Consider the following 24,956-nt stretch of genomic DNA (forward strand, 5'->3'; position numbering starts at 1 on the left):
CAGAAAAGTCTTCTTTTACTTCATCAGAAGTGGTTAACTGACCAACTATTAAAGAAAATCAATTTTTACCAGAGGGTATGCAATAAAAAAATTGGCTAACCAATGTTTAACTAAGTGAATTTGATGGAAATGATCTGATAACATTCACTGTAGTGTGTTCAAAGGATTAGCTGAATCTGCGTGTGGACTATTAGAGATTCTTTCCAAAAACTTATGGAGGTCATGTAAAGTAAAGAAACAGTAGGTATGGGAAGGTGTTATATCTATTTTTAAGAAGAAGAGGTGCAGAAAATTATTAGATGAGACTAGCTTTGATTGTAAAAAATGTACTAAAACACATTATTAGAAATCAATTTATCAAGACCAAGTTAATACATTGGTTAAAAAAAATCAGGAGCATATTATGCTGAAGCAACACAATTTCCTTCCTTTGACAAGACAGAAAATTTAATGTAGAAAGAGATGTGCTATAAAGTCATTGCCATGGTTTAGCAATGACACTCCCAATTTAGTACCTTCTGAGACTCTCCCAAATGAGATTCCACTTGCTCACTCACATCCCTTTCCTTACCCCTTCCTGCTCCAGAGATAGAGTTGAGGCACAAAGGGTGAAAATTGCAGTTTGAGACAAGAACAATTTACTGGAAACAGCAATGAGATTTAAAAAAATATACAAAAAGAGAACAGTAACAGCAAAAATATTAATAACAGAAGGTGTGAGACAAAAACTATTTACACAGAAAGCCCGTGACCAATACCAACCAGCTTTTCCACACCACACTACACCACACTTTCTCCCGACTGGAAAAGGAATGCCTTTCTCTCCAGAAACCAGAGGAAAAGTCCTTTTTCCCTGTCACTGGTCGTGATGTAAAATGGTATTCAACAATATTAAGGTGATGGCCAGGCCCACTCAGCAGAGCACACAGCAGCCAGCAGCTCCTGGGCTCAATCAGTCCGATCCGATGGGGTCAGTCTCCCAGTAGCTGGGACCACAGGCACACACCACCACTCCTGGCTACTGCAAAAAAATAACTCTGTCCTAGACAAAACTAGGACAGTCATTTAAACAAACTTTGACACTTACTTTTCAGTTTTCATAAGTATGTACTGAGCAGCTGATGTCTGCGATGTGTTATATCCTCATAATTTGCTTGTGTGTCCGAGTCATTAGATTCATTTTTTCCTGTAATGGTATAATCCTCTTTAATATCTCAGTTCAGGATATACATTCCTTTATTTTAACTTCTCTAGCTTTATGATCTGTGTGAAAATAATCTCATTTAATCTTACCTAAGTGAAATTTAGCATGAGCCTAAATGTGAGACACACAACTTTTTTTAGGTACAAGGCAGATAACTAAATAATAAAAGCACTTCCATTTTTTTTTTAGGCCTTAAAAATATTTTGAGAATATTTTGTCTTTGCTTCAGAAAGCTGTTAAACACAGTATTAACTTTAAGCATGCTCGTTGAATATCTTAAAATGTTCTTAGAGTAGTGCTCAGGAATCAGTTAAACTCTAACATAGCTGTAAACTCCATCATCATCCATCCTAATTTTCATTGCATTCAGGGGGACTTGAGTCTCAAAAGATTCAAAATTGCTCTGAATTTTCTTTTTAGCACACCACTTCTGCAGAAAATCACACGCTTAAAAAATCTGCATCTTAAAATTGTTTTGCATCTCGTTGTATTGGTCTAGCCTCCAGCAAAAATTAATTGTACCAGCAGCACATCTTAGTATCTTTGAAACAAGGTGAAGATTAAAGGTGCTGACACAAATGTGTTAAAGCACTCTTTGGGAGCAATGTTTTGGTAAACTAAAACATCACACTTTGTCTTTTTAATTTAGTGGTGTTTTGATCAGTGTTTCACTAAAGCAACTTGGTGTCACCATATGAAAGCCCATTTACTGTTTTTTTCCTGTGTTTACTCTCCAACATACCAAAGTAGAATTAATCATAAGTAGTCTGCTGGACTGTTATTCTGCTTCTCTTCATCATAAAATGCTTTAATTATTTGTTGTTCATTTCAGTCCACTACCATGTTATATGGCATATTATATACATGCCTGAAAGCTTTTCCTCCATTTCAGAAGCCTTTGTTTCAGTTGCTGACTCCAGAGGCTGTTGATGTTGTGCAACCATTCCCAGCTGCTCAAGGAGTGGACCCAAGCCCCAGGACAGGTGGAGCAGAGCCACCATGCACATGCTACCTGTGGCTGGCCTTCCCTCAGCATATGCATCATGTCCTGTCTCTATGGCTGACAGCTTGGGAGCTGGCTAAAAGTCTTATCTGGCACCCCTCTGGTAGTAACAAGGTTAAGAGGGTTTGAGAAGGATGACAAGGGCACCTACTTTTGACTCTTTTGAAAAAACAAAAACAGTGTGCTACAGGCTGGCATAATGATGCCATTTATATTGCTATGGAAATGAGCACAATTACTGCAGGCTCTGCTGCATGAGGTGGTGGTGGGGATCTGCTGGAGATCACACGGGGGATGGGGAGTCAAACCAGTGTGGTGGTACTGGTACAGCCAAGAGCACAGTGTCCCATGCCACATTCAAGTCAGCTTTCTGAGAAAGCTAGTTACTTGACAAATTCTCAGGGTCAAAGTGACATTTGTACAATGTGGCAAAGCAAGGGACTAGGACTTGGAAGAAAAACGGAAAGGTAAGTTACTGGGCACTGCCAGGGTATCAAGTCAATCTCTTTGCTCTACACAATTTAACATTATAGTTGACCTATAAACTTTTTCAAGACTGTTTTACCCAAGAAAAATAATCCCTATGTGGATTATTTTCATCCTTGCCAAACTTCAAGCTTCTTTGGAGTGCCACAAGCAAAACTGGCAGGCCCCTGTGTCACATCTTGAAGACTCAGTGAGGAGTTATTCAATCCCCAGACCTCCAGTATTCCTATTGCTGTCTGAGAATGAAGCTGGCTAGCCAAAGATCCATCCTGCTGAGGCACATCTTGGAGCAAGACAATTAACAGAATGGATTTAGTGAATAGATTCACTAAAGGAAGCTGGGAAAAACTGAGTGAAATAGCCTCTCACTGTGTTGGCTTGGCTATAACGAGAACCAGCCACTGGTGTTGAGTTCCCACAGCACTGCCCAGATGTAGCACACAGTGGCCCTGCAAAGCTTCTGCCCAGAACAAGTTTTTCCCAGCTGTTCTCTGAAATTTCAGGGGTATGATTCAGCACTGTCTGAGTGGTGTTAGATAGCACAGTGATTTCCCATTACCAATCACTTTGTCATGTAATGCAATTGAAATGTATATTTAACATGCCTGATTTAACTTGCTACTAATTATCTACATTAAACAGCCTTTACTTTACAATTTCATCACTCCCATGGTCTCTGGAACAAATTATCTTATTTAAACGTCTAATATTAGTATACTGGAAAGGGATATTCTTTTTTTACATGGTATGGTTATTTTTTATGTCAATAGGGTTTTTTGACACAAATATTTTCTGTTTTCTCAGGACATTTTACTTTTATAATCTCTATCACAAAACTGATTGAATTATGTTGCACATTTTGCACTTCCTTTGGTTTTTCAGTCTTAGAGCAGAGGCTGAAAGAATTGCTTGCAGTCATTCTCTACTTGCCCTCTGCTTCTTACATCTATTGTAAATATCGTTTACAGAGTTTGGTGTGGTCTGGTTTGCCTCAGAGCCATCCATTATTTTGAGTTGCTTTCCTGAGCACTCCTGAGCATGCTTCATTTCAGGAAAAAGTGTGAAAAGGACACTGATGAGCAATCTGATTTTGTCTTCTAGTATAGGAATCTTCTTGAGATCATTCCTCTCACTCAAAAGCGTTGACATAAACTCAACAAGTTCTGTGCCAAACAAGCATTACCATTCCATTAGAATACTGCAGGATTTTGCAACATTACTGTAATAGTGTGCCGCTGATAGTGTATTATCAATCTTTTTAAACCTGTCATAGAATGATAATAACTGCAGGTATAAGTATCTTTCCTAATTGAATACTGTCCTAGATTTCCAACAACATTTTTCTTTGTATTTTTTTCTTAATGAACTTGTGTGTCCATCATTATTACTAACCTACAAGAGATAAAGACACAGTCCAAAAAATAGATAATGAACCTGATCAAGTATTTTCTGATACTTTACTTTTACATTCAATTGTATAAATTCCTACTTTGTTCTATACACTGAATGAAAAAAATATGCCTGTAGAACATAATTTTTCTATGACTATGTCATATTAAGACTATACAGTGTGACATTTATTTTGAATCAAAGTGATTCTTTTTCTACAGAAATGTATCCTCTTGATGCTTTTGATTATCTTTCTTTGTGAGAAAAGCTATTTTATTTCAGTACAGTGGAATGGGTCTAAGATAAATGTTGTTCTGCAGCTCTTCTCCTGACAAAATATTTAGCTTCCATAAAAGTCCCCACATTTCTAGATATGTTTAAATAGAGAGATTTTAAGTCCAGCAGGATAGTATTTACATTCATTTAATCAAAGAATGTTGCCAGTGGTCACATTTGAAACAGTAATTACTGTACAGAAAAAATATAATTTAGTTTCAAATTCTTACTTGAACAGTACAAATTTTGTTTGTGTTGAGAATTTAAATAGTATTCTCAATTACATTAAAAATCTTAAAATGTACAAATACAAAGCTACGGCAGACCCAGTGATTCATTTTGAACCTTTTTTTGTTTATTTGTTTTTTTTAAAAGACCTCCATGTCAAATAATTAATATCAAAAGAATATTTTTTTTAAAATCTGCTGATGGAAGGCAGCACATGCAGGTCTTCATTTCTAAATTATGGTGGTGTAATTGCAATTAGTTTGATCCTATAGATGTTTAAAACAGTACAAGTGCTCAGAGGGGCTGGGAAAGGCAGACAAAGGTTTAGGTTTCCCCTTTCACGTGATTGAGAGTATGATTGTGCAGCACTTCATAGCTTTAGAGAGTGGATAAAATGGGGGAAAGATATTTCAGATCCTTAGCAATAGGAAAACCTTTTGTTCTGTTTATTTTGAAATAAATCACAGATAAAGAAAAAGACCGAAAGACATAAAATGCAAATGGCATCTTGATCTCTTCATTCAGCCATATTATTACTAATCTGTGGGGTAAGTCCGACAACTAGGACAGCAAAACTTCTTTTTTTTTAATCTTCCTGTTCACTATTTTAAAAATACTGCTAACTCCCCTTAAGAAGGGGACGAGGGCATATCATCACTATGTGATACATCTTACATTTTGTCATATTTGATTTATTCACCATCAGTTTTTAAATTACGGCCTTGACGCAGATCCATTTAGAAGTAGGTCCTATGTAAAGACTAGCACTTGTCTTTGTAACAATCTTCCCTCAAGATATTTCTTAGGCTTATACGATGTTTCCTCAGGTTTTGTTTTTTTTCCTTTGTTAAGAGGAACTGACTCCAGCTTATACACATCTGCATAGGAGCTGCATCCCTCTTTCTATTTCAGTACTCTTCCTCTTGCTTAAGGTGATATATGGTATCCTATGAATGATGTTGTCTTCCTCCACAAAAGCCCAGACACCATAATTACATTCATGCTCAGAGATTAGCAAGTTTGGAGAATAGGCTGTTCACTTATTATTGTTGGGTTTTCATCCCTGGTGTTTAATTTTCTTTCTTACTTTTTCCTTCTGCTATGAAACCTGAAGCAATCTACTATAGATAAAGTACCTGACGTAAACTAATCTCTTTTTTTTTTCATAGTTTTTAATCACTTGTTATACCACAGAAGAACAGAAAACATATCCACAATCTTCTGATGGCATTGAAATTATTATGACTCCTTTCTTATCTAATTGAAATAACTATGACTCCTTTCTTATCCGAGAATTTTGGCTGCTAATACTGATGAAAAAACTTTGGCTTATAAATCAAAAAGTAAATTCCTAAAAGATCCAGAGTATTCCTGGGTTTGCCTGCAGGCAAACAGAAATAGTAGTTTTAGTCACGCATTTGCTTTGAATCTTGACAGCCTGAGGCCTGTTCCTATCCCTTATTGCATGTGAGATTTCTACCCTTTATTACTGCATGGATTCTTGCATTTAATTTAAGAAATAATCACTTTGGACTCAACACGTTGTCTTACATATGAAGATGATGCCTTCTGTAGGTACTCTGCTGCATTTCAGTTAGGCTAAAATGACTAGCGCTTTCAACATATTAAAAAAAAATCAGAAACTGACAATATGATATTTTTCTATTTTTCATTTGAGTTTTAGTGAAGAAGGCATCATGGAAACAGTATCAAGAGTTGCAGACAGTGCTGTTCAGAAACTGTCCTATTAAGTCTTGGGTTTATGACAGAGAATAGAGAAGGGCCTGTGTTGGCATTGCAAATGAACAGAGGAATCCTTCATTTTCAGGAATTTAGTAATCCCTTAATTGCTGCAGTAATCAGAGATGCAGAACGCTGTGTTTCAGAGATCCACTTAGTGGACTTGCAATTAGACATTGGTTCTCACATAATGTAACACCTCTAATTACACAGAAGGCTGTAATTTGGTCTGGGAGCTGCTGGTGTACTGCAAGGGCGCCATTTGAGTGGCTTATAGAGAGCAACAGAAATATGATGCTGGGTTATAAATTTAGTACTCTGTGAATAAATAAGGAAGGTTGGATAAGCAAGAAACTGTAACACATTTTAAACTCTTATGAATTATATTAGAAGAAGAAATTTAAAGTATACTTAATTTGAAAGAAAATGGATTGTTAAGTAAAATTACAAATAGCATGGAAGGCTGTGTGAAACACAGAGGGACAATAGCAACATATTATAATGCAGTGAATTATAAAAATAAAATTACCATTACACTTTATTTCTTGGTGAAGTCTTTTAGTCTTGAAGCATACTGTCTGAAAATATGTTATCCACCCTACCAGAACTGATACTTAGTGCTGTTGATTCATAATATCAAATGTAATTTTATTTTTTAAAGCATAGGGTACAAATTGCATGCCTTTTTGGTATTGCATGCCAGTATTTCCAAAACTTTTGGCAAAAGCATTGGCTATTTTATTGAAAAGTAAAAAATGTATTCATAATCATATGTAATTTGAGCCCTAAAAAATGAACATTTTCTAATACCTATTGGCATAAAAATGTATGTTGTATGTTTCAGTTTTGTATGAGTGAGATTATTCTAGGAAGCATCATGACAAACATGAATCTTACATTGTTAAAGAAGTGACCCTCCTGTAACTGCTTTAAAGTGTTAGTATTGTCATTGAGGGAAAAAGGATATTAAGCCTCTACCCTTGGGATCCCCAAAGGCAATGCCTGCATTAACCTTCATCTATTTGTGACTGCAAATAGCCATGCAGCAAAGTAGTATTGATTGTGTGCATTAGATCAGTCAGCACTGTTTTGTTCAACCCACCCTGAAGAAGCCATTCTAGATGGTTTTAGATCAGTACATATTGACCTGAGTGTTCTTACTCTGCTTTACAGCAGAAGAGGGTCAGGTGAAATCAACTTCATGCAAAGAATGATTAAACCTGTAAGAAGGAGATCTCTAAGGCACACTACTTAGAACATTGTATTTTTCTCAAAATTCTGTCTTTTGTTCAGAGCATAGATTTTTGTAAAATTAAGCAACTAATAAAAATCATGGGAAAAAGCAAAGAAAAATTGACAGTTGCATGGACTTGTTTTCATTCTTCAGGTTTTGTTTCCTTTGCTTTCTTTAACAAAGGTACCAAACTGAGCATGTTTTGAGTTTGGGAAACTTGCAAGAATCTCACTATGAATCTAAGTGTGAATTACTTCATGACTGGAAACATCATACAGTGATGTATGGGTTAAACAGAGTTTGGTTTATAACTCTGGTGACAGAAGACTTCTCTTGGATGGCATGGGAGGAAACTGGAATCCATTATTATCTAAGAAGGTTTTCAAATGCAGAGTCAGAATCAATTTCACTCGAAATCACAATTTAGTTTTCCTCAGACATACTACCACGATTTAGTCAACCATGAGAATCCATGCCACTGTTCATTTTATCCTTGAAAGTTTTGGATTCATTAAGAAAGATGCAGCAAAATCTAACCTGTAAAATCAGATAGGATACAGTTTTTAAATTACTTAAGTCTTTTAGGTTTCCCTCTCTTCTGGCTGCCTAAAATTTAGGCCACCTATTTAAGAACGTTATAGGAAACTACTTCATGTTTTCCTTTAATTCCCCTGAGTTCTCCATGTCACCCTTTCCTACTACATCCCCAAAACTCTTTCATCCTGTGTTATAACAGTAATGCATTCAGTATCCACTATGACAATGTACATTTCTATTGGTATATCAAAACCAACTTTTGCATACGCTGGTTTAAGTCTCATCCTAGCCTCTTGGTGCTGTGAAAGTTAGCACAGGGAAGAGGCAGTCTCTCTAAAGCACTTCCTCCCTGTACATAAAGATACCTTTTATTCAGTTTTTCAGCTGTCAATCTTCAAAGATAACCCCAAACATATTATTAATTACATTCTACTAACTAGTGATGAAAAGGTTAGCTATCCTAACTACCCAAGGGGTAAAAAATCCTAGAGGCTCCTGCAATTTGTATTTATGACAAGAATTGCATGTTTATAAATGATGTAGGAGACACATTTTGCTAGGAAACTGGCTAAACTTGGTCATCTGCTATGTACATCTGATACACCTGGTACGCATGCCACACATCAGTACAGGCTGACATCAGGTATTATCAACAGCATCCTGTGCTAAGTGTTCCCTCAAAATCTTTTCCTACAGATAGTGTTATGGAACTACCCTGTCCTGGGGTTAGGTGCTAAGTAGAACTGGCCACATAAAATGCACTGTATCAATAGTCAGTGGTTTTTGCAGCATTTTTCAAAAATATAATAAAATTTAATTTAATTTAATTACTTAAAAAAACCTTGTACATATTTGCTGTTGTCCAGACATGTAAAATGCTTAAAATCTTAAAATCATATATATATATATATATATATATATATATATATATATATATATATATATATATATACACACTGGGCCTACATTCCATTTCTTTCACTTCAAAACACTGAAAAGACTAAAGGCACCTCCCTCTTGCAGCATATTAAATGCAGAGTAAGTGCATGAATGCAAACCAAACCCAAAGGTGAGCAGAAGCATTCCTAGATAGAAAATCGAGCTGTCCTGTGGGGACAAACTATAATTTCAGGTTTCTCTATCACAAGAAATTAAGCTATGTAAGATCCATATCACCTACAGATGACTTGGGAAGTTAGCTTCTTCTGGATACAACTTTTTCCTCATGGACTTGGAGAAAAGCTGGTGCTTCAAGAAGTGATCTAAATTATTCTCAATCTTAAATCTTAACCAAATCAAAAAAGTCACAAAATATTATTAAAAAATGTATCTTTTTAATCAGTCAGAATGTGTAATGTGTTGTGATACTTTCATAAGGGACTAAATATGTATTATACATCTATTAAGGATTATGTATAGATCTGCATAGAGAGAGGCTGGTAGCCAAAGGGATAATCTTGTTTGATAATCTGTTTATCCCTAGAGTGCTTACTAGTGTAGTAGCTTTCTTATCGAATAAATTCTTCAGTAATTAGTAAAATTTAGTTTTAGTCCACTTGAATATTTCAGTTGTGATCTTTGATTAACTATGATCTGAGACCAGAAGACAGGAAGCATGTGCTGATTAAAGGACACTTCTCAATCAGCTCTGAGATGTTTTAATATTCCCCCCTTAACTAGCAGTCTCTTGTTACTCAGTTCTTCCTCTTTTAAAAAGTTAAAAAGTTTTTTGCAATACTCAGCCAGTTTTTCTTCCTTTCATATATGTATAAAATAGTTCTTGTTCTCAAATTCTCACTCTGCTTTTCTTTTTTAAATTTCATCACACTGAATTCATATTAATTTTTCAATTTATTAAAAAAAATCAAATCATATTTTAACTCTCTTCACTGGATGATCAAAAACCAGCTTTTTGGTACCTATTTGACATGCAGTAACATTTTTGTTAAAATACTTTATGCACACCAATGTTAAATGAATCATAACATTGAGTGTTCCTGTTATTTAATGTGGCTCTGTTTCCCATTGACATAATTCTTTGTTCATGGTCATGCTGGGGATACATTTGAATTTCTCAGCTTGATTATGAGACTCTCATATCAGGCAATATCAAGAGCTTTAAAAATGAGACTAAGTCTTACCTATCATCTGTCTTATCATTTATCCACCAAGCATCAAAGGACTCAGTTTGCACTGAGAAATGATAGTTTGAGCTCGCTGTATGTTAGTTTCCACCCATGGCTTAAGTGATGTTCTTTATTTTTGCTAGAATCTTTATATTTCAATAAATAATAGAAGCACTTAGGTCTGTCAAAAACAACTTCTTGAGGTACTGCAAAAACTAATGTATAGTACATGACAGTATGCAATGTTCATGAAAACAACAGTTGGTTGTTGTTGTTTCTCTAATCTGAGTTATCAATTGCAATGTCAACCACCAGATGGAATTGGAACTTATTAAAGTTGTTAGGGACAATTGTAAAAATTGACACAAACATGTAAATTATTCTTCCATTCCCTCTGCTTCTGAAACACTTCTGATAGATTAGATCTTCTATACAGTCATTCTACCATTTATTTCTTTCAGAATATGACAGAGTTTCTTGATAAAAATTGTCAACTTTTAAAAATATATTTATGGAAGCTTCAGAAGAAAAAATTAGCTTCTTATCCTATTCTATTTGACAATAGTTACTGACAATGTCCAGGAAAATTATCTTGGATTGAAATTAAGTCACAGAAATCAGAAATGAAGGACAACCTAATGTACATCAGCAATGTGCTTTCAGACTCAATAGATAGAGGAAGTTATATGAAATTATATTTCTTCTGTAAATTAAGGCATGCTTGTATTAGGCTTGCTTGCCTTGAATAGAAATATTGGGAGGCAGCAAAATTTGCAATGCACATGCTTTAAAAAAAATAGATGACAATATATAATACTGCTTAAAAAGTTCTGAAGAGAAATGGGTTTTGATCACTTCAAACCATAAACTCAACATTCAGAGAAAAATGCATCCATGTTTGATTATGCGAATGGAACCTTAAGTTTCTTTTGAAAGGTCCCTTGAGTTGTTCTCATCATTTTAAAATTTAATGCATTGAAAAACAGAGTGAGCCATAAATCTGAATATTCTTTCACTATGCATATTTCTGCTAAGTCTTTGGTCCTGCTAATTCTTTGGTTCCTAAAGCTGCACAGCAAAAAAGACATACTTGACAGGTAAATAAGTTAGCCACATTAGTCAGTCTAAATGTCCTGACTTCCCTATCTGGCTTGAATAAAAATGTTCCCACCCCAAAAATGTTTGCAAAATTCATGCCTTTTATAGTCAAACAGAAAATGTGTGATGTCAGCTACACAGTCAGCTAATCCTCCTAAGGAATTTTGATATGAAGGTTGTAACCTAAAATGATGACTCATCTCAAAAAATATTAGTTCCTAACCCCTTTCTCTGATTCATGGCAGATGGTTTTGTTTTTTCAACAAGTCAGAAAAAGAATCCTAACAAATTCATTAAATTTCACATGGTTTTCCTACTAAATGCTTAAAGATGAAATTATATGACCACCACGAGGAAAAATATATTGATTTATAATTAATTACCTTGGAGAATTCTTGGTTAAAATCCATTTGCTTGTGTACTGCATTGAAATTGTTAGAAATGTTATTCAATTTGTCCTGTACACAGTTTTGGGAAAGAGAGGAGAGGATTCTTTAACAAATAATTATATAGATTTATGTATCTTGGGTCAGGCCTCAAATGCAGAAAAATTCTTGCCCATAATCTTACTAGGACAAATATGCAAGAAAGTAGAATTTACTTTGGGATCTTGCTGTCATTCCATGATTTGTTTACAAGTGAAAGAGGAATTCACACAACCTTAGTCTAGTCACATTTCCCAGTATGTTTGTCTGCAAACCTTGAAAATTTGTCCATCTGGATGTTCAGTCAATGTCAAAGATGGAATTTAGATAATTGCCAATTGTACAAGTAACCTTAGCAGCAAAGAAAATGCACAACTGGGCTAATCAGACCTCGTAAAATATCTCTCCAACACAGGGTGCAAGGGGAATAACACTAAATGGGAAATTTGTAGGGTCCTTATTTTAAACAGTTGACAGGACTGTAGCATATCAATGGGTAGTAATCAATTGCCTATGCCCATTCAGTTCACAGTGACTGGTTTTAACTGAGCAACTTACATAGTGTAAAAATTCTTTTTCCTCCTGCAAAATATATCTATTATATGTAGATAAGGAAAATCTTAGCTCAGAAAATCTTAGCTGAGAATCAAAGTGGAACACCACCTCAGTCTGCCACGTCCCAATCATGCTACCAATTAGCCTCCCTCCCTCCTATTCAAACTAATATATTGCCTTGGCATATTAACAAACTGATCTTTTCTGATGGGAAAACCATTTCAGGAAAGAAAGAAAAAATCTCAATATCTTCTGTGTCACGACCACTCCTGCATAATTAAAACATGATTCCCTTTGTTTACTGTCTACTTAGTATTTCTTGGACCCAAAAATATATTTTCGCAAAGAAGACATCTGCTTTAAGATTTTTCCTGGAGGTGTATAACAGCCCTTGTCAAAACTTATCAGAATTAGCCTTTTTGCAATATCATATTTAATTTTTCAAGAATTCTTCAAAGCTCTGGAAAAGTTATTGTACATGAGGTTGAAAAGAAAGGTAAAAAGTGTTTTTTATTGACAAATGTCACCAGTAAAGATTATATAAGATGTTATTTCATATTGTGTTGCAGTTTTAAACCTTTATATTAATTTGCCTTATACTGAATTACCAAATAAAAAGCCAACAGATAACTGTGTTCCTTTACTATGAGGAACATGTGAACTAATTAAAAGTAATTCAGCAAATTAGATAATTTAAATAAAACCATTTAGTCAAATATAGAGAGAGGTCAAACCTAGGGCAGCACTATTTAAATCAAATTGAATTCCAGCTTGAAAATGGACTTCAAATAGATTTTTAATTGCAGTATTTTGTCCACAGGGCATTCTATTAGACACACTTTGTTTTCAAGTAAAATCCACGAGATTTTACTTGAGATTTTACTCCATCAGGGTAGTGTTATGTCTCTCTTGATTGCAAAATTTCTGTATTATGAAGTATGTAAGTATGTTCTAGGGCTTTAATTCTTTGGCCATCTTGCTTATAGTTAATCTCTCCAGCCAAACACTGTGTGCTTCCCCTAACTGATTCATTTCACTAAGCAGAAAAAGAGGAAACCAAAACATGACACTAGTGCACAGAACCTGCAGGAGAAGGGTGAAACCCTCCATGAAGGGCCCTGTCATTTTATTGTTCTCTGTCAGCGTTGCCTGAGCACAGAGAATACGAAGCTCAGATTTTCTTGGGACTGCCCCAACCACAAGGACATGCAGCTTTGGGCTTCTACTGCTCTCCCAGGTATATGCAAAGCGGTCAGTGCTTCCTCTTCTATTCCTCTAGTTCCACATGGATTTCAACCCCAGAAAGAAATGGAACAATGAGCTATCATCATTAGGACAACAGAAAAGGGACTCTGTTTCCAACGTTTTGGATTTTAGATGATGGTAATAATTAAACTAGTCTATTGGTTTGTGAGTTTTTTTCACAAAACCTTTGCTGAATGAATAATAAATGCAAAAGTACTCAGTTTTTTTTTTTACAAAGAGGACTTTCATTAAACTTTCTCCTTAAAACATTTATTATTCAAAGTACGTTTGTTTACAACTAATGGTAATTGTTGAAAATTTATTATATTTCAAATATTTTGTTGTGGGTTTAAATTGGCTTCAGATTCGTAAATTAAATGTTCAGTTCCACATATGATACCCTTTGCTGCATTAGAAACACTTTCATTAAAGGCTACAAAAAGATATCAATGGCCTGGGCATTTATTTTCTGCTCTTCCTAACACAGTATATTCAGTGGGAATCATCACAACAGAACATTTTTGCACATCATGCAACCACTCAAAATTACTCCGCCGCAAATATGCTTTAAACATGTTTATAAAGGATCCTAAAATCACATACTAATGGTCCTATCAAGCAGCTGACATCAGTAAACTCACTGAAGTGAACACTAAAAAAATAAGGGCAGCCAGTTGCAAATACCAGAGCAGGAGCACAGATGAGGACTCTTGTATCTGCCCTGGCTGGATGGAAACTCCCAGTAGAAGAGGCTCCTGCCAGTATGCAGGTGCTGCATCTCCTCACAGCCACAGCAGTCAAACAGGGAGTGGGAGACCACTTTGAACCACTGGGTTTAGAACTGAGAACTATTCTGGATCCACCAAAACAGTGACACCCAGATCCAGCACAAGGCCAGCTCTGGCAAATGGGACAGAATTTCTCATAAGGATGAAGTGATCATGTCATTTGAGCATAGGATGCTGGAAACCAACCAAAAAAAAAAAGGCAACAAAAAGAACACAGTATTTCTTGTTCACTCTAGACATTCTATTCAAATATCTACACAAGTCACCTCAATCTGTGAAATTCAAAGGGCCTAGATGTGCTACTTTGTAAATATTTGATTGCTAGATCAAAGTTCTATTGGGTAAATGGGATTTTTCCAAGTTAAGTGGAAACTAAAGTGGGATACTACAGGCGCCTACTAAAATGAATCAGGCCCTTCTATTCATGCTAAATTGTGTAATTAAATAAACTTGATGCTGAGAACAGCTGTTTTAAATTCATTGCATAATTGTTTTGAAACACAATAAATACCTATATTTAAAACTTTTGTTATTTACTTGACAGACTTGAATCAAAGGAGCCTTTCCTGTCCGTTGGGTAAGTAAGAATATGCATGTTTTAATGGATGTTTATATATTTAACAACCATACAATATAATTTATGAGATTATGTTAAGCATAAACATCCTATTTCAACATTATGGTTATTTGCTAAGCTTATAAAATGCAGGTTTTAGTCAATAAAGTTAGCAGTCATGGATATTTTCCTTTTCAAAAAGAAACAAAATATGTTTTGCTTTTATTGACTAAACAAAGCTTACACTAAAATACATAGAGGAATTAAATGTTGCATTAAAAAGTAGCTGGTTTAGTAATTTATTTTCATGGACTTTATTCAGAAACTATTCTAAATCTCATCTATACCACTTGTCTAAACCATGAAAAAATAAGTACTAATGTCCTTTAAAAAATTGTGATACTTCAATAACAGAAATAAAATCAAATTGATGAAATAGAAAAAAATCGCATTTTAGCCTGATTATAAATCACTGCAATGATTATCATATTTCAGCCATAGCCTTCATAGTGTCAGTCACTTAAACAGCTATATGTTCTCTATATTAAAATGATAACTCATCATACTAAAAAAAATATTTTAAAATGTGTCATATTCTAAAAAGTATCATTCTTCTATAAAATGTAGACTAATATATGTATTAGTGGTAATTATCGGTGTTTTACTTCTGAGTCAGAATTTTACTTTTCATGCACAGTTTTCTTTTCAGCTTCTTTCTTTAAAGCCTTCCAAAGTGTCCTAACATTCTCCTTCCCCGTTTTCCTTCTGAAGTGTCTTTTTTATGTGTCTTAACTCTCATCTTCCTCTGTTCACACCGTACTTTGTGCAGTCAAGAATATAAAGTGCAGACAAAAGATCCCATACAAAATATCCGTTTAAGGGTTAGCTTTACCATGTAATTTTTTTATTATCAGTAATTTCCTAATTGTTGTACTAACTGCAGAACTGGAAGTCAACTTCAAATTCTGAAGTGCGAAGTAAAGTTAATAAGCAAGAAAGAGTGTAAGTTATGATCAAAAGAACTCTACCAATTAGCATAAACAGGACTGAGATATGTCTTGGTTTCTGTAGCATAAAGTAACTCTGGTTTGTTTGAGTACATTTTGGATTAATCGCTTGCTGCTTTTACTTTCTACCCACTCAAAATTATTGGAAGATATTTCGAGGGGGTATGGAGGGTACACTGCTCTTGTTTTGCATGCTTTGAAATGTCCAAATTTACTATCAAATTCAGTCCCTTCTGTTAATAACTGTCATTATTCTGGTTTGTAATTTATCCTATCAAGTTGGCTTTTTGGGGCTTCCTCTCTCATAGTGAAGTGATTTTTTGAAAATATCAACTTTAAGATTAAAAAAAGAAGTTGCATGCCATTTTTGTTGAGAAGCAAAGTTCTAAGTACAACAATCCAGCAAACGTATAAAAATACAATGTTAGTGGTTATATTATTTGCCACAAAATAGTAAATTCTATTTCTTATCATGATCTGAGGAACCATGTTGGCAATCTTAGCTTATTTGCCTAGGAGAAAGCATTGTGTTTTGGGTTTGGTTTTGTTTCCATATGAGCAGATTGGTGGCCACTAGGTAAACACACATCGTGTCCACATATTTATTGTATATGACTTTGTCTCTAAAACTGATTCCTCTTGGGAATTCTAATCTGCCCAAATAGACTTAGCTTTTTTCCATAACATTTCAGGAGTTTGCCTGTGATGTACTCAAATACTTTTATGCAAGTTCATAATCATGAAGATAGATAAAATTTCTCAAAATTATTCCCTGTGTGCTACTTTTGCCTTTTACTTCTGTATTTCCTCCACCCCCAAGGAGAGCATCAGAGGGTTAGACCACCATGTTCTAAGGAGGAGCCCAAACCATCATCCACCTCCTTGGTACCGCATAAAAGAGACGCTCCTCCCAGTCCCACAAAAACTGGGGAGTTCTTTTTTACAGAGAATGAGTTCATGTGCCAGGATCTGTATCTGAAGTTTTAGCCCAGACAGCTGCAACCATCAGGCTTTTAAACTACAGTAATGTTTGCAGAAGAAATGCTGACTTAACCACTATTAAACAAACACAAGGGTGCCCTTAATAGCTCTTGCTGCCAGAGTTTGTCAAAACACCGATCTAAATTACTTTTGGCTGCCTCCAGATGGCTTGATCCTGCACACCAGCCTCCCATTCATTTATCTTCTGTAACCAGAATTTGTTTCCACATTCTCATTATGTTGCCTGCAGACCCTAATTAAGCTTTTTCATTTTGCTGTGCCTAAGCACACGACTTAGTGCTTTTCCATTGTTAATTGTTTTGGCAGGGGAAGGGAACATGAAGTGTGGCAACCTAAGACATCAAGTCTGCCACAGGTTTTTGAGCTCTGTGTGTATGTGCAGGGCTGCAATCATCCCATAAGAGATCCCACAAAGGAAAATTGGTTGATAAAATTTTGCATTTCTTCCCCACCCTCAGAAAGCAGCCAGAGAGAAGCAGAACCCAGCTCTTGCTGTCCTTCTGCTTGTCCTTCATGTCTCAAATGCAAGGAGAGAACATCTCCTGTACTCCCTTGGTAGAGACAATTCCATTTATTATTCTTTCTATACAAAGTGCATAGCAAAGAAGAAAAACCCACTCTCCTTTACTCCATGTGCAAGGCAGGGGCGTAATTGAAGCCATAGTAACATCTTTAATGAAAGTCTCTAATGGTAGCATTCAGGAGCAAAAATTCATCAAGAACACAGTCTATTCAGATAAGAGTAACTGAATGCAATATTGTGATTTTGGGCTAAAATACAAAATTGAATTTGATATTTGTGTTGTCTTCCTTTGCCTCTTAGTGATGAAGATAAAATCCTTAGGGAAGGCTGAGATATTTGTTAGTGCAGAATGCTGAGTGACAGCCTGCATGGGCACAGGATAATCCTCTCCAGAAATGTTATTTCCACACTTTTTGGGGTTTGTGTTCAGAGTTAACATAAGCAAGACCAAGAGGTGTCTGGACTTTCTTTCCTTTTCATGTTATCTAGCATTCATATTAATGTAGGTTAAATATAAAAAAGAAGTCATGCAAATGCTCAAAATGCCTGGAAGACTTTAATATCAGAGGCAGGAGTTTTGGTAAATATCCACCACTGAAAATGCATCAAATTAACTTAATGCAGAAAAGTTGGAAAGGTTCAGACTTAAAAAAACAAGGCAAGTCAAGAGTCTTGATAAAAAAGATGTAGATACTGGTAAAAGGGCACTGCAAAAAGAACTGAGTGCCATCTCATGTTAAGTTCATCCTGCTTTGTGCAAAGGATGTATTATAATTTAAAAGCAATATATATTTAAAATGCCAACATATTTTAACTATTCACATCAGCTCTCCATAGTTGGAAATTTCCTGATAGTAAAGATGCACAATTATCACCTCAACAAAACAGTTATCATTCTCTCTAGATAATTAGATTGGTTATGCAATTATTAACAACCAGCTATTTCTTGGCAGCGGATTTATCATAGCTATCTGCATTTAAGAGTTTGGCACCTGATAAATTTCAGCTAATACTGCATGCAGATTTGTAACTGGTCATTGGTCTGAGCCTTAAAATTAAAATCTCATTTTGTAAGACACAGACAATGCAGCATCTTTTAAGGCCTGTAATAGTATTATATGGTGAACAGAGGCAATAATTATTTTGTAACTGTGTTGCACAGTAAATTCTTTGAATGAATTATTTTTGGTTTTTAACTATAATTGTATGTAACTTCCATAATGACATGTGGTCAATATAACTTCAACACATGCAGTGGCAGAAAATTCCATCATAGCAATAATAATGTTGTCAAGCATGAAAAAAATATTTCTCTTCTCTGTCGGACGTTGTTTACTAATATGTCCCATATTGCTGAATTCAGAAGAGACGGGGAGAGAGAGAGAAACAACTGATTTTTTCTGAGTCCCCTGAAACGAGATTCATTTACTGCCAGCTGCAGAGAATGGGCTTATTTCTGGATAAGCAGGCAACAGTGCTTCAGTGAGATGGTCTTTGAAAATTATCATCTCCGCCACTGAAAATTATTTTTTCAACCTTTTTTCTTTTTTGATTGATTGATTTTTTTGATTGATTTATTGGTTGTTTCCTATTAGCAGTATAATTTTAGGTGGAAAGCCCAGAGGGAAACATAAGTAAAAATTAATGCATTATATACATTTATTTAATGATGAATAGTTGTCTGTCATGGAAGAAAGAAGAGAGATACAAGTAAAATTAGCACTAGTTAATGCATTTTTTTACATTCTTAATGAAAACACTCGAGGTCTACTCTACTACTAGAGTAGTAGTACAAACTACTACTTTCCTCACAAAGTTCCTCTTTCTAGAAAGTATATGACAGTAGAAAATACTGAAAAGCCATGCTTTTTCCAAATAGTTTCTTAATCACAGTAACTTTCAAACATAGGTACTTAATTCTGCAAGAAACAGAATAATTTTAGTGGGCTCAGGTTCTTGGAAGTATTGGAAATGCTTCTAAGACAGAAAAAGTAAATTTCATTAATTTTCTTCCAGAAGAATTGTTCTAAGATACATCAAATAACTCAAATTTGTCACTCACATTTCTTCCTTTTGCTTAGTAGTATTTTCTTTCCTGCAAGGCCATTTTTCAGATGTATTGGAAATTCTGCTCTTATACATTGGTTTGAGGGATCCCATTCTGCAGAAGTGAGATAGTTTAAATACAAGCCTAGTCTTTGCAGGATCTGTTATGATAATACTCAGTCCACTTTCAAAATACGCAAGTTTTTTCAACCCACAGTCGGTTTTTGTGGGGGTTTGGTTTGTTGCTGATTTTTAAATGACCAATGGGTTGTAAGGCACAAAATAAAAGGTAGCCATGGAGCATCATCTGTAACAAATTCCATCACTCTTGTTCCTCATCCTGGTTATCAGGTAGCACTGGTGGAAGGAGCAAACATTGTTTCTACTGTTCCTACCCAACTTCTGAAGAGAGAGAGCTAAGAAAATTATTTTTCTTTGGCAGAGGAAAAATACAAAAAGAGGAGTTATTGGACTCATTTTGCTCTGTTATTGCAACCCAAATAAAACTAACAACCAGAACATAATCTTGTAACTCTCATACATATTCAGGCCAAGCATTCAGGAGCTGTTTTCATGAAAGTCACGGGAGGACTGAATACACCTAACAATTATTTAAACTCATTGTTTAGACCCAGGCAGTAATTTCTCATACTTGAAACCACTTGGGCTTTCTGACTTAGGCAGGCAGTAGCAGATTATCTGCTCTTGCAGAGAATACCCTTTGAAACAACCAACTCTTTGATTATGCGTGAGGTTTAGCCTGGAGGCAAGAGGCAAAGGCTCTTTACTGGATGAGACTTTCTGGATAGTCGCAGAGAGACAGGAGGGATTTGGGATTTGACAGCACATATGGATACCTCTGGAAGACACTGAGAATCTACCTATACCATTTAATTTCAGGTAGTAGTACTGATATCCTTCTCTACTAATTTTCCAAATCCCACAAGGCGTAAGCTTTTCTATAACTGCCCACTTACCACTCTTTTAAGACTCTGAAACAGGCAGAAATACAGCTATTTTATCAACTTTTGATTTCTTTTTTCTTTTTTTGTTTCTTTTTTTCTTTTTTCCTTTTTTTTTTGTTTTTTTCTTTTTGTTGTTGATTTTGTTTTGTTTTTTTTTTTTGTTTGAAGCTCTCTCACAAGTGGTTAGAAAGCTATATTAATAACAATGTTGGTCCATTGCCGTGACTGAATTTTTCACTGTTTTTGTGACATTACTCAATGTTAAAGATCCTAGATTATGTACTTTCCCTACTGATCTGCAATCTAAATCTAATTATCTTACGATTTCCCTGTTTGCCTGATTTTGTCATTGTACATCACTTCCACTTTCACACAGAGAGCAATATAGATATTACATTAAAAAAGACTAATGAGTTTAGCAAAAAAAATGTTATTTTCCTAATTTGTAATTCTTAAATTAACTTTAATTTGCAACAAACTCAAGAGATATTCATCTTAATAAATTATTTTTCCCTCTCTGACCTTAATAATATCAGTAGCAATGTTTTTCATAATTGGGAAAGGCAAGAGCATGAGAGCATGAGCTCTTTTTCACTTCTGGTTATTCTATTTCCCTTTCTCCTTTTTTTTACTGTCTACTATTTCTGTCTTCCAAGACTTCCCTTTCCCTAGCAATTCTAAAAAACAATGAATTTCCATATAATTTATGTGTTGGTTTAATGATGAACAATTCCTTAGCACTGAATATTTGTACTCTTACTTATGTACCAGATAGCCAGGAGATTTTCTAGAGGAGGGAAAATTATTCTCAAGAGAATGTCTCTGAAGGAAGTTTGAGAGGCTGAAATATTCAGGGAGTGTAGGACTGAAATCTGGGAACATAACAGAGAGGAAAGTGAAGCGAAAAGGACAACTCAAAGAAACAAAAAGGGAGATATTGCTTTACAATGGAAGATGGAGGGAGGAGGAAGGACAATATTTGCTGGGCATGTACCCTCACTGTGGAGCAAACCAATTTACATCTAATTTGCTTTTTTTAATTCCCAAACAGCAGTGACTGACCTACAATTTATAGAAAATCATGTTCGAAAAGGTCTGTGATAGCAGTATTCCTATTTCCTGTTTCTGAGGTATCAACATAGCATCTTGCCACAGTAATCTATACAGGCTTCTGTGAGTATTCAGTATGAATATGTTTACTGAAGCAGTCACATGCAAAAAATATCATGAGACCTAGATCCCCACTCAAAACATATCTGAAAATTGAGACAGTTTTTCATGCTTCTTATGGATGTTTCATATGAGAGACTTAATTTATTTTCACAAATTTCCAGATCATTATAAAGAAATTTTATCTAATTTTTTCCTCTTGATAGATATTGAAATATATATTGAAAGATAAAATTTTGAAGTTTTATATTCTGAGTTTCAAATTTCCTATAATGCTGCACAAATCAGTCAGCCTGTGCCTACCCCTTGCTCTTCTGCTTGTGTTTCTCTAACTACTTTTGTGCAATAATAACAATTTAAACTCTTCTTAATATTAAGTTCTTAGCACACTAGGACTTAAACAAATATTTGGAGGGGATGTGATGGTTGATCCTTCTGATTCCATGTTTGAAATCAGTTCGATCTTTTTCCCCAGAAACTGAAATTTGATCCATCCAGCCTAACATCTTACTTGCACTTGAGCTACAAGAGAATGATTAGCTTAAAAGAGTAAATGCCAGAAAGACAGCCAGTGCTGCTCTGTGAACTTTTACTTGACAGTCGGCTTCCCACCCTTCTGTTGTAATATAACTGGCAGCTCCTTGATACAGAGATTTCTTCTTTGGAGTTCAACCAATTGTGATCATAGCAATCAGTCAGTGGACTTGCTTCAGAAGTTATTGCTCTACACCAGTCTGTGCATTCATTGCCTTTCTAAACAGTAAAGTCAGGAGCAAGACAGGAGGCAGTGCAGAAAGAGGCATATCAGAGAGAATCGTTGCTTATACAGAGAAAAATGGAACTTTCCGATGTCTCTCTCATGTTTGTCAAAGATTTTAAAAAGACAAAGAGCTTCAGGCTAGGAGTTCTTGTCTTTAGTGTTGCTCTGTTAATAGCTTTTTGTGGGAACCAAGGAAAAACTACTCACATCTTGTTTTACTGGGTCATTCAGCTGTGCATTTGCATACTGTGGTACAACCCTAATTGAAATAAAATCACAATATGTCCTGATATTAGGCAAGATTTCAACTATTAAAATGAATTGGATCATAGATTGTCTTCTAAGAATTTATCTTGGTCTGAGATTTGACCTTGCTTACAAACCACTTTCCAACTACCTTGGAATAATGATTTACACACCATAATCTGAAAAGAAGCACAACTGTGCCAGGGGGATTTATGATCATATTCAATAGTCTCTGTTTGGCCCAAACTGGTGTTGATTTCAAAGGTCTTGGTTTTTGGCTGATTTGGTTTCAGTCTCTTTGGGGGAAGTTTTTTCTCAGTTTTAATTATGAACTGCAGTTCAAAAGCACTATGTAGATATCCATTGAGTTCAGGGATTTTTATTATCTCGGGTTCAGGCCAGATTCCACAAGCCAAAGTTCAACTTTTTCTACATCAACCATACACAGTCTAGGTGTATGCACAAGTTTAACAGGTTATAACAATTTCAATGCTGATGTAGCTTTAAAAAAATGGGAATTGGGTCATACTTGCCTTATCAATACTAGGATAAGAGTTTTATTGCTAAGACTTTAATTACTGTCCTTCAAATTCTTTATTTCTAAAGTCTTCAGCTTTGGTTTTGAAATCATTTAAGGACCAGTTTTGCTCAATAAAATTAAATCCTTCACAACATAGTAGAGTATAATTAGATGTTGGAGAATAAGCTTTAAATGTGAAGTAGAAATAAGAGTGTATCTGTCACACATGACCAGCCACAGTTGACAGTTGGCATTGTTATGGCAGTGACTGTTGCTAATGCCAAAGCATTTGTTTAATTTGAAAGGTATAAACTGATTTTCAGCAAATATAGAGAGTTGTTTTTTTTCTTTTCAGTTACCTCTAATCCTGTATACAAAAAACCCCAAACAAACAAAATCCAAAAAGAAAAAGACATTCTGAGCTCTCCACACTTGAATCCTGTAGCCTTTATTCTAAAGAAGAAGGATGGAAAGTTGAAACAGCTGACATCTTGTAGCCAGCTACTTTTATCAAAGATTTTGATAACCACACAGATAAACACCAGAAAGTATTTGTGAGTCCCAGAAATTATAATTTTTTGTAGGATGACAGGAAAGCTTGGGTTAGAAGGGACCTTAAATATCATCTGTTTACAAGTGCCATTCACTAGACCAGGCTACTCAAAGCCCAATCCAATCTGGCCTTGAACACTTGCAGAGATGAATCATCCACAATTTCTTTGGGCAACCAATTGCAGTGTCTCACCATCCTCACAGCAAATTTCTTCCTAATATCTAATTTTAATCTGCCCTCTTTCAGTTTAAAGCCATTCCCTGTTGTCCTGTCATGTAGTGACATGCCTTTGTCAAGAGTCCCTCTCTTATCCTTCTTGTAGGCATCTTTATGATGAGGTTTTCCTAGAGTCTTTTCTTCCTCAGGAGCAGCAGACCTCAACTCTCATCCTGTCTTCACAAGAAAAGTGTTCCAGCCCTGTGATCATCTTCATGGCTCTCCTCTGGACCTGCTCCAAAAGGTCCACATCCTTCTTATGTTGGGAAAAACAGAGCTGGATGCAGTGCTCCACATGGAGTCTCATGAGAGCAGAATAGAGGGAGAGAATTACCTCCTTCATCTGATGGTTGTGTTCCTTGTGATGAACCCCACAATATGATTGGCTTTGTGGGCTCTGAGTACATGCTGCTGACTCATATAGAGTTTCTTTTCAACCAACATTCTCGATGTCTTTTTATCAGAAGCAGTTATTTGACGAAAGTACCTACAGGAAATGGCCTTTTTTTCTTGCCATCTAAATCAAGGGACACAAAGTAAAGAGAGTTTTCCAGGCAAACTATGAACAACAAATAGTCAAAATGAAAAATTACCAATTTTCAGACTGCATTTTTCACATTAACTGTTTGTTCTGAACTATTTGAAAGTAGCTAACACCTTCACAGAAATCAAGATCAATATACAAAGGAAGAAAACAGGCATTTCTCAAATAATCTAATTCATACGGCAGATCTATCCTTTTTTGGCGTACAAATGGATATGGGATGGAACTGGAAGCTACATTTTCTGAGAAAGTGAAGTTATTGAAACAAAACCAGAGCTCGTTATTATGGCAGTATAGTGTCAAAGTGTTCCCATTCCTTTAGCAGAGATGGAGGACCCCAAGAGGTATTGAATAAGACTTTGTCTCCTTGCAAAATAATATTTTTTCACTTGTATACACATACACAAATTAATCATGGTTATACTTTAAATCTGGAATCAAGTATGATTTAGTTTCCAGCTGACCTTGTCTAGTTGTCAGTAGTTAGGGATATTTCATGTTCTGGATGACTCTT

At 35.4% G+C, this 24,956-nt stretch overlaps 1 protein-coding gene across 14 annotated transcripts in view; it reads left to right on the top strand.

Annotated features, from left to right (window-relative positions):
* RALYL (RALY RNA binding protein like) overlaps positions 1-24,956 on the top strand; it is a 370,447-nt gene that overhangs the window by 303,933 nt on the left and 41,558 nt on the right. For all 14 annotated transcript variants that reach the window (XM_038127993.1, XM_038127994.1, XM_038127978.1 and 11 more), the window contains one exon: positions 14,879-14,911. In XM_038127993.1, the coding sequence (XP_037983921.1) occupies positions 14,879-14,911 (33 nt within the window). The remainder of the gene's footprint in view (positions 1-14,878; positions 14,912-24,956) is intronic.

This window comes from Motacilla alba, chromosome 2 (assembly GCF_015832195.1).
Source record: "Motacilla alba alba isolate MOTALB_02 chromosome 2, Motacilla_alba_V1.0_pri, whole genome shotgun sequence".
Lineage (NCBI taxonomy): Eukaryota > Metazoa > Chordata > Aves > Passeriformes > Motacillidae > Motacilla > Motacilla alba.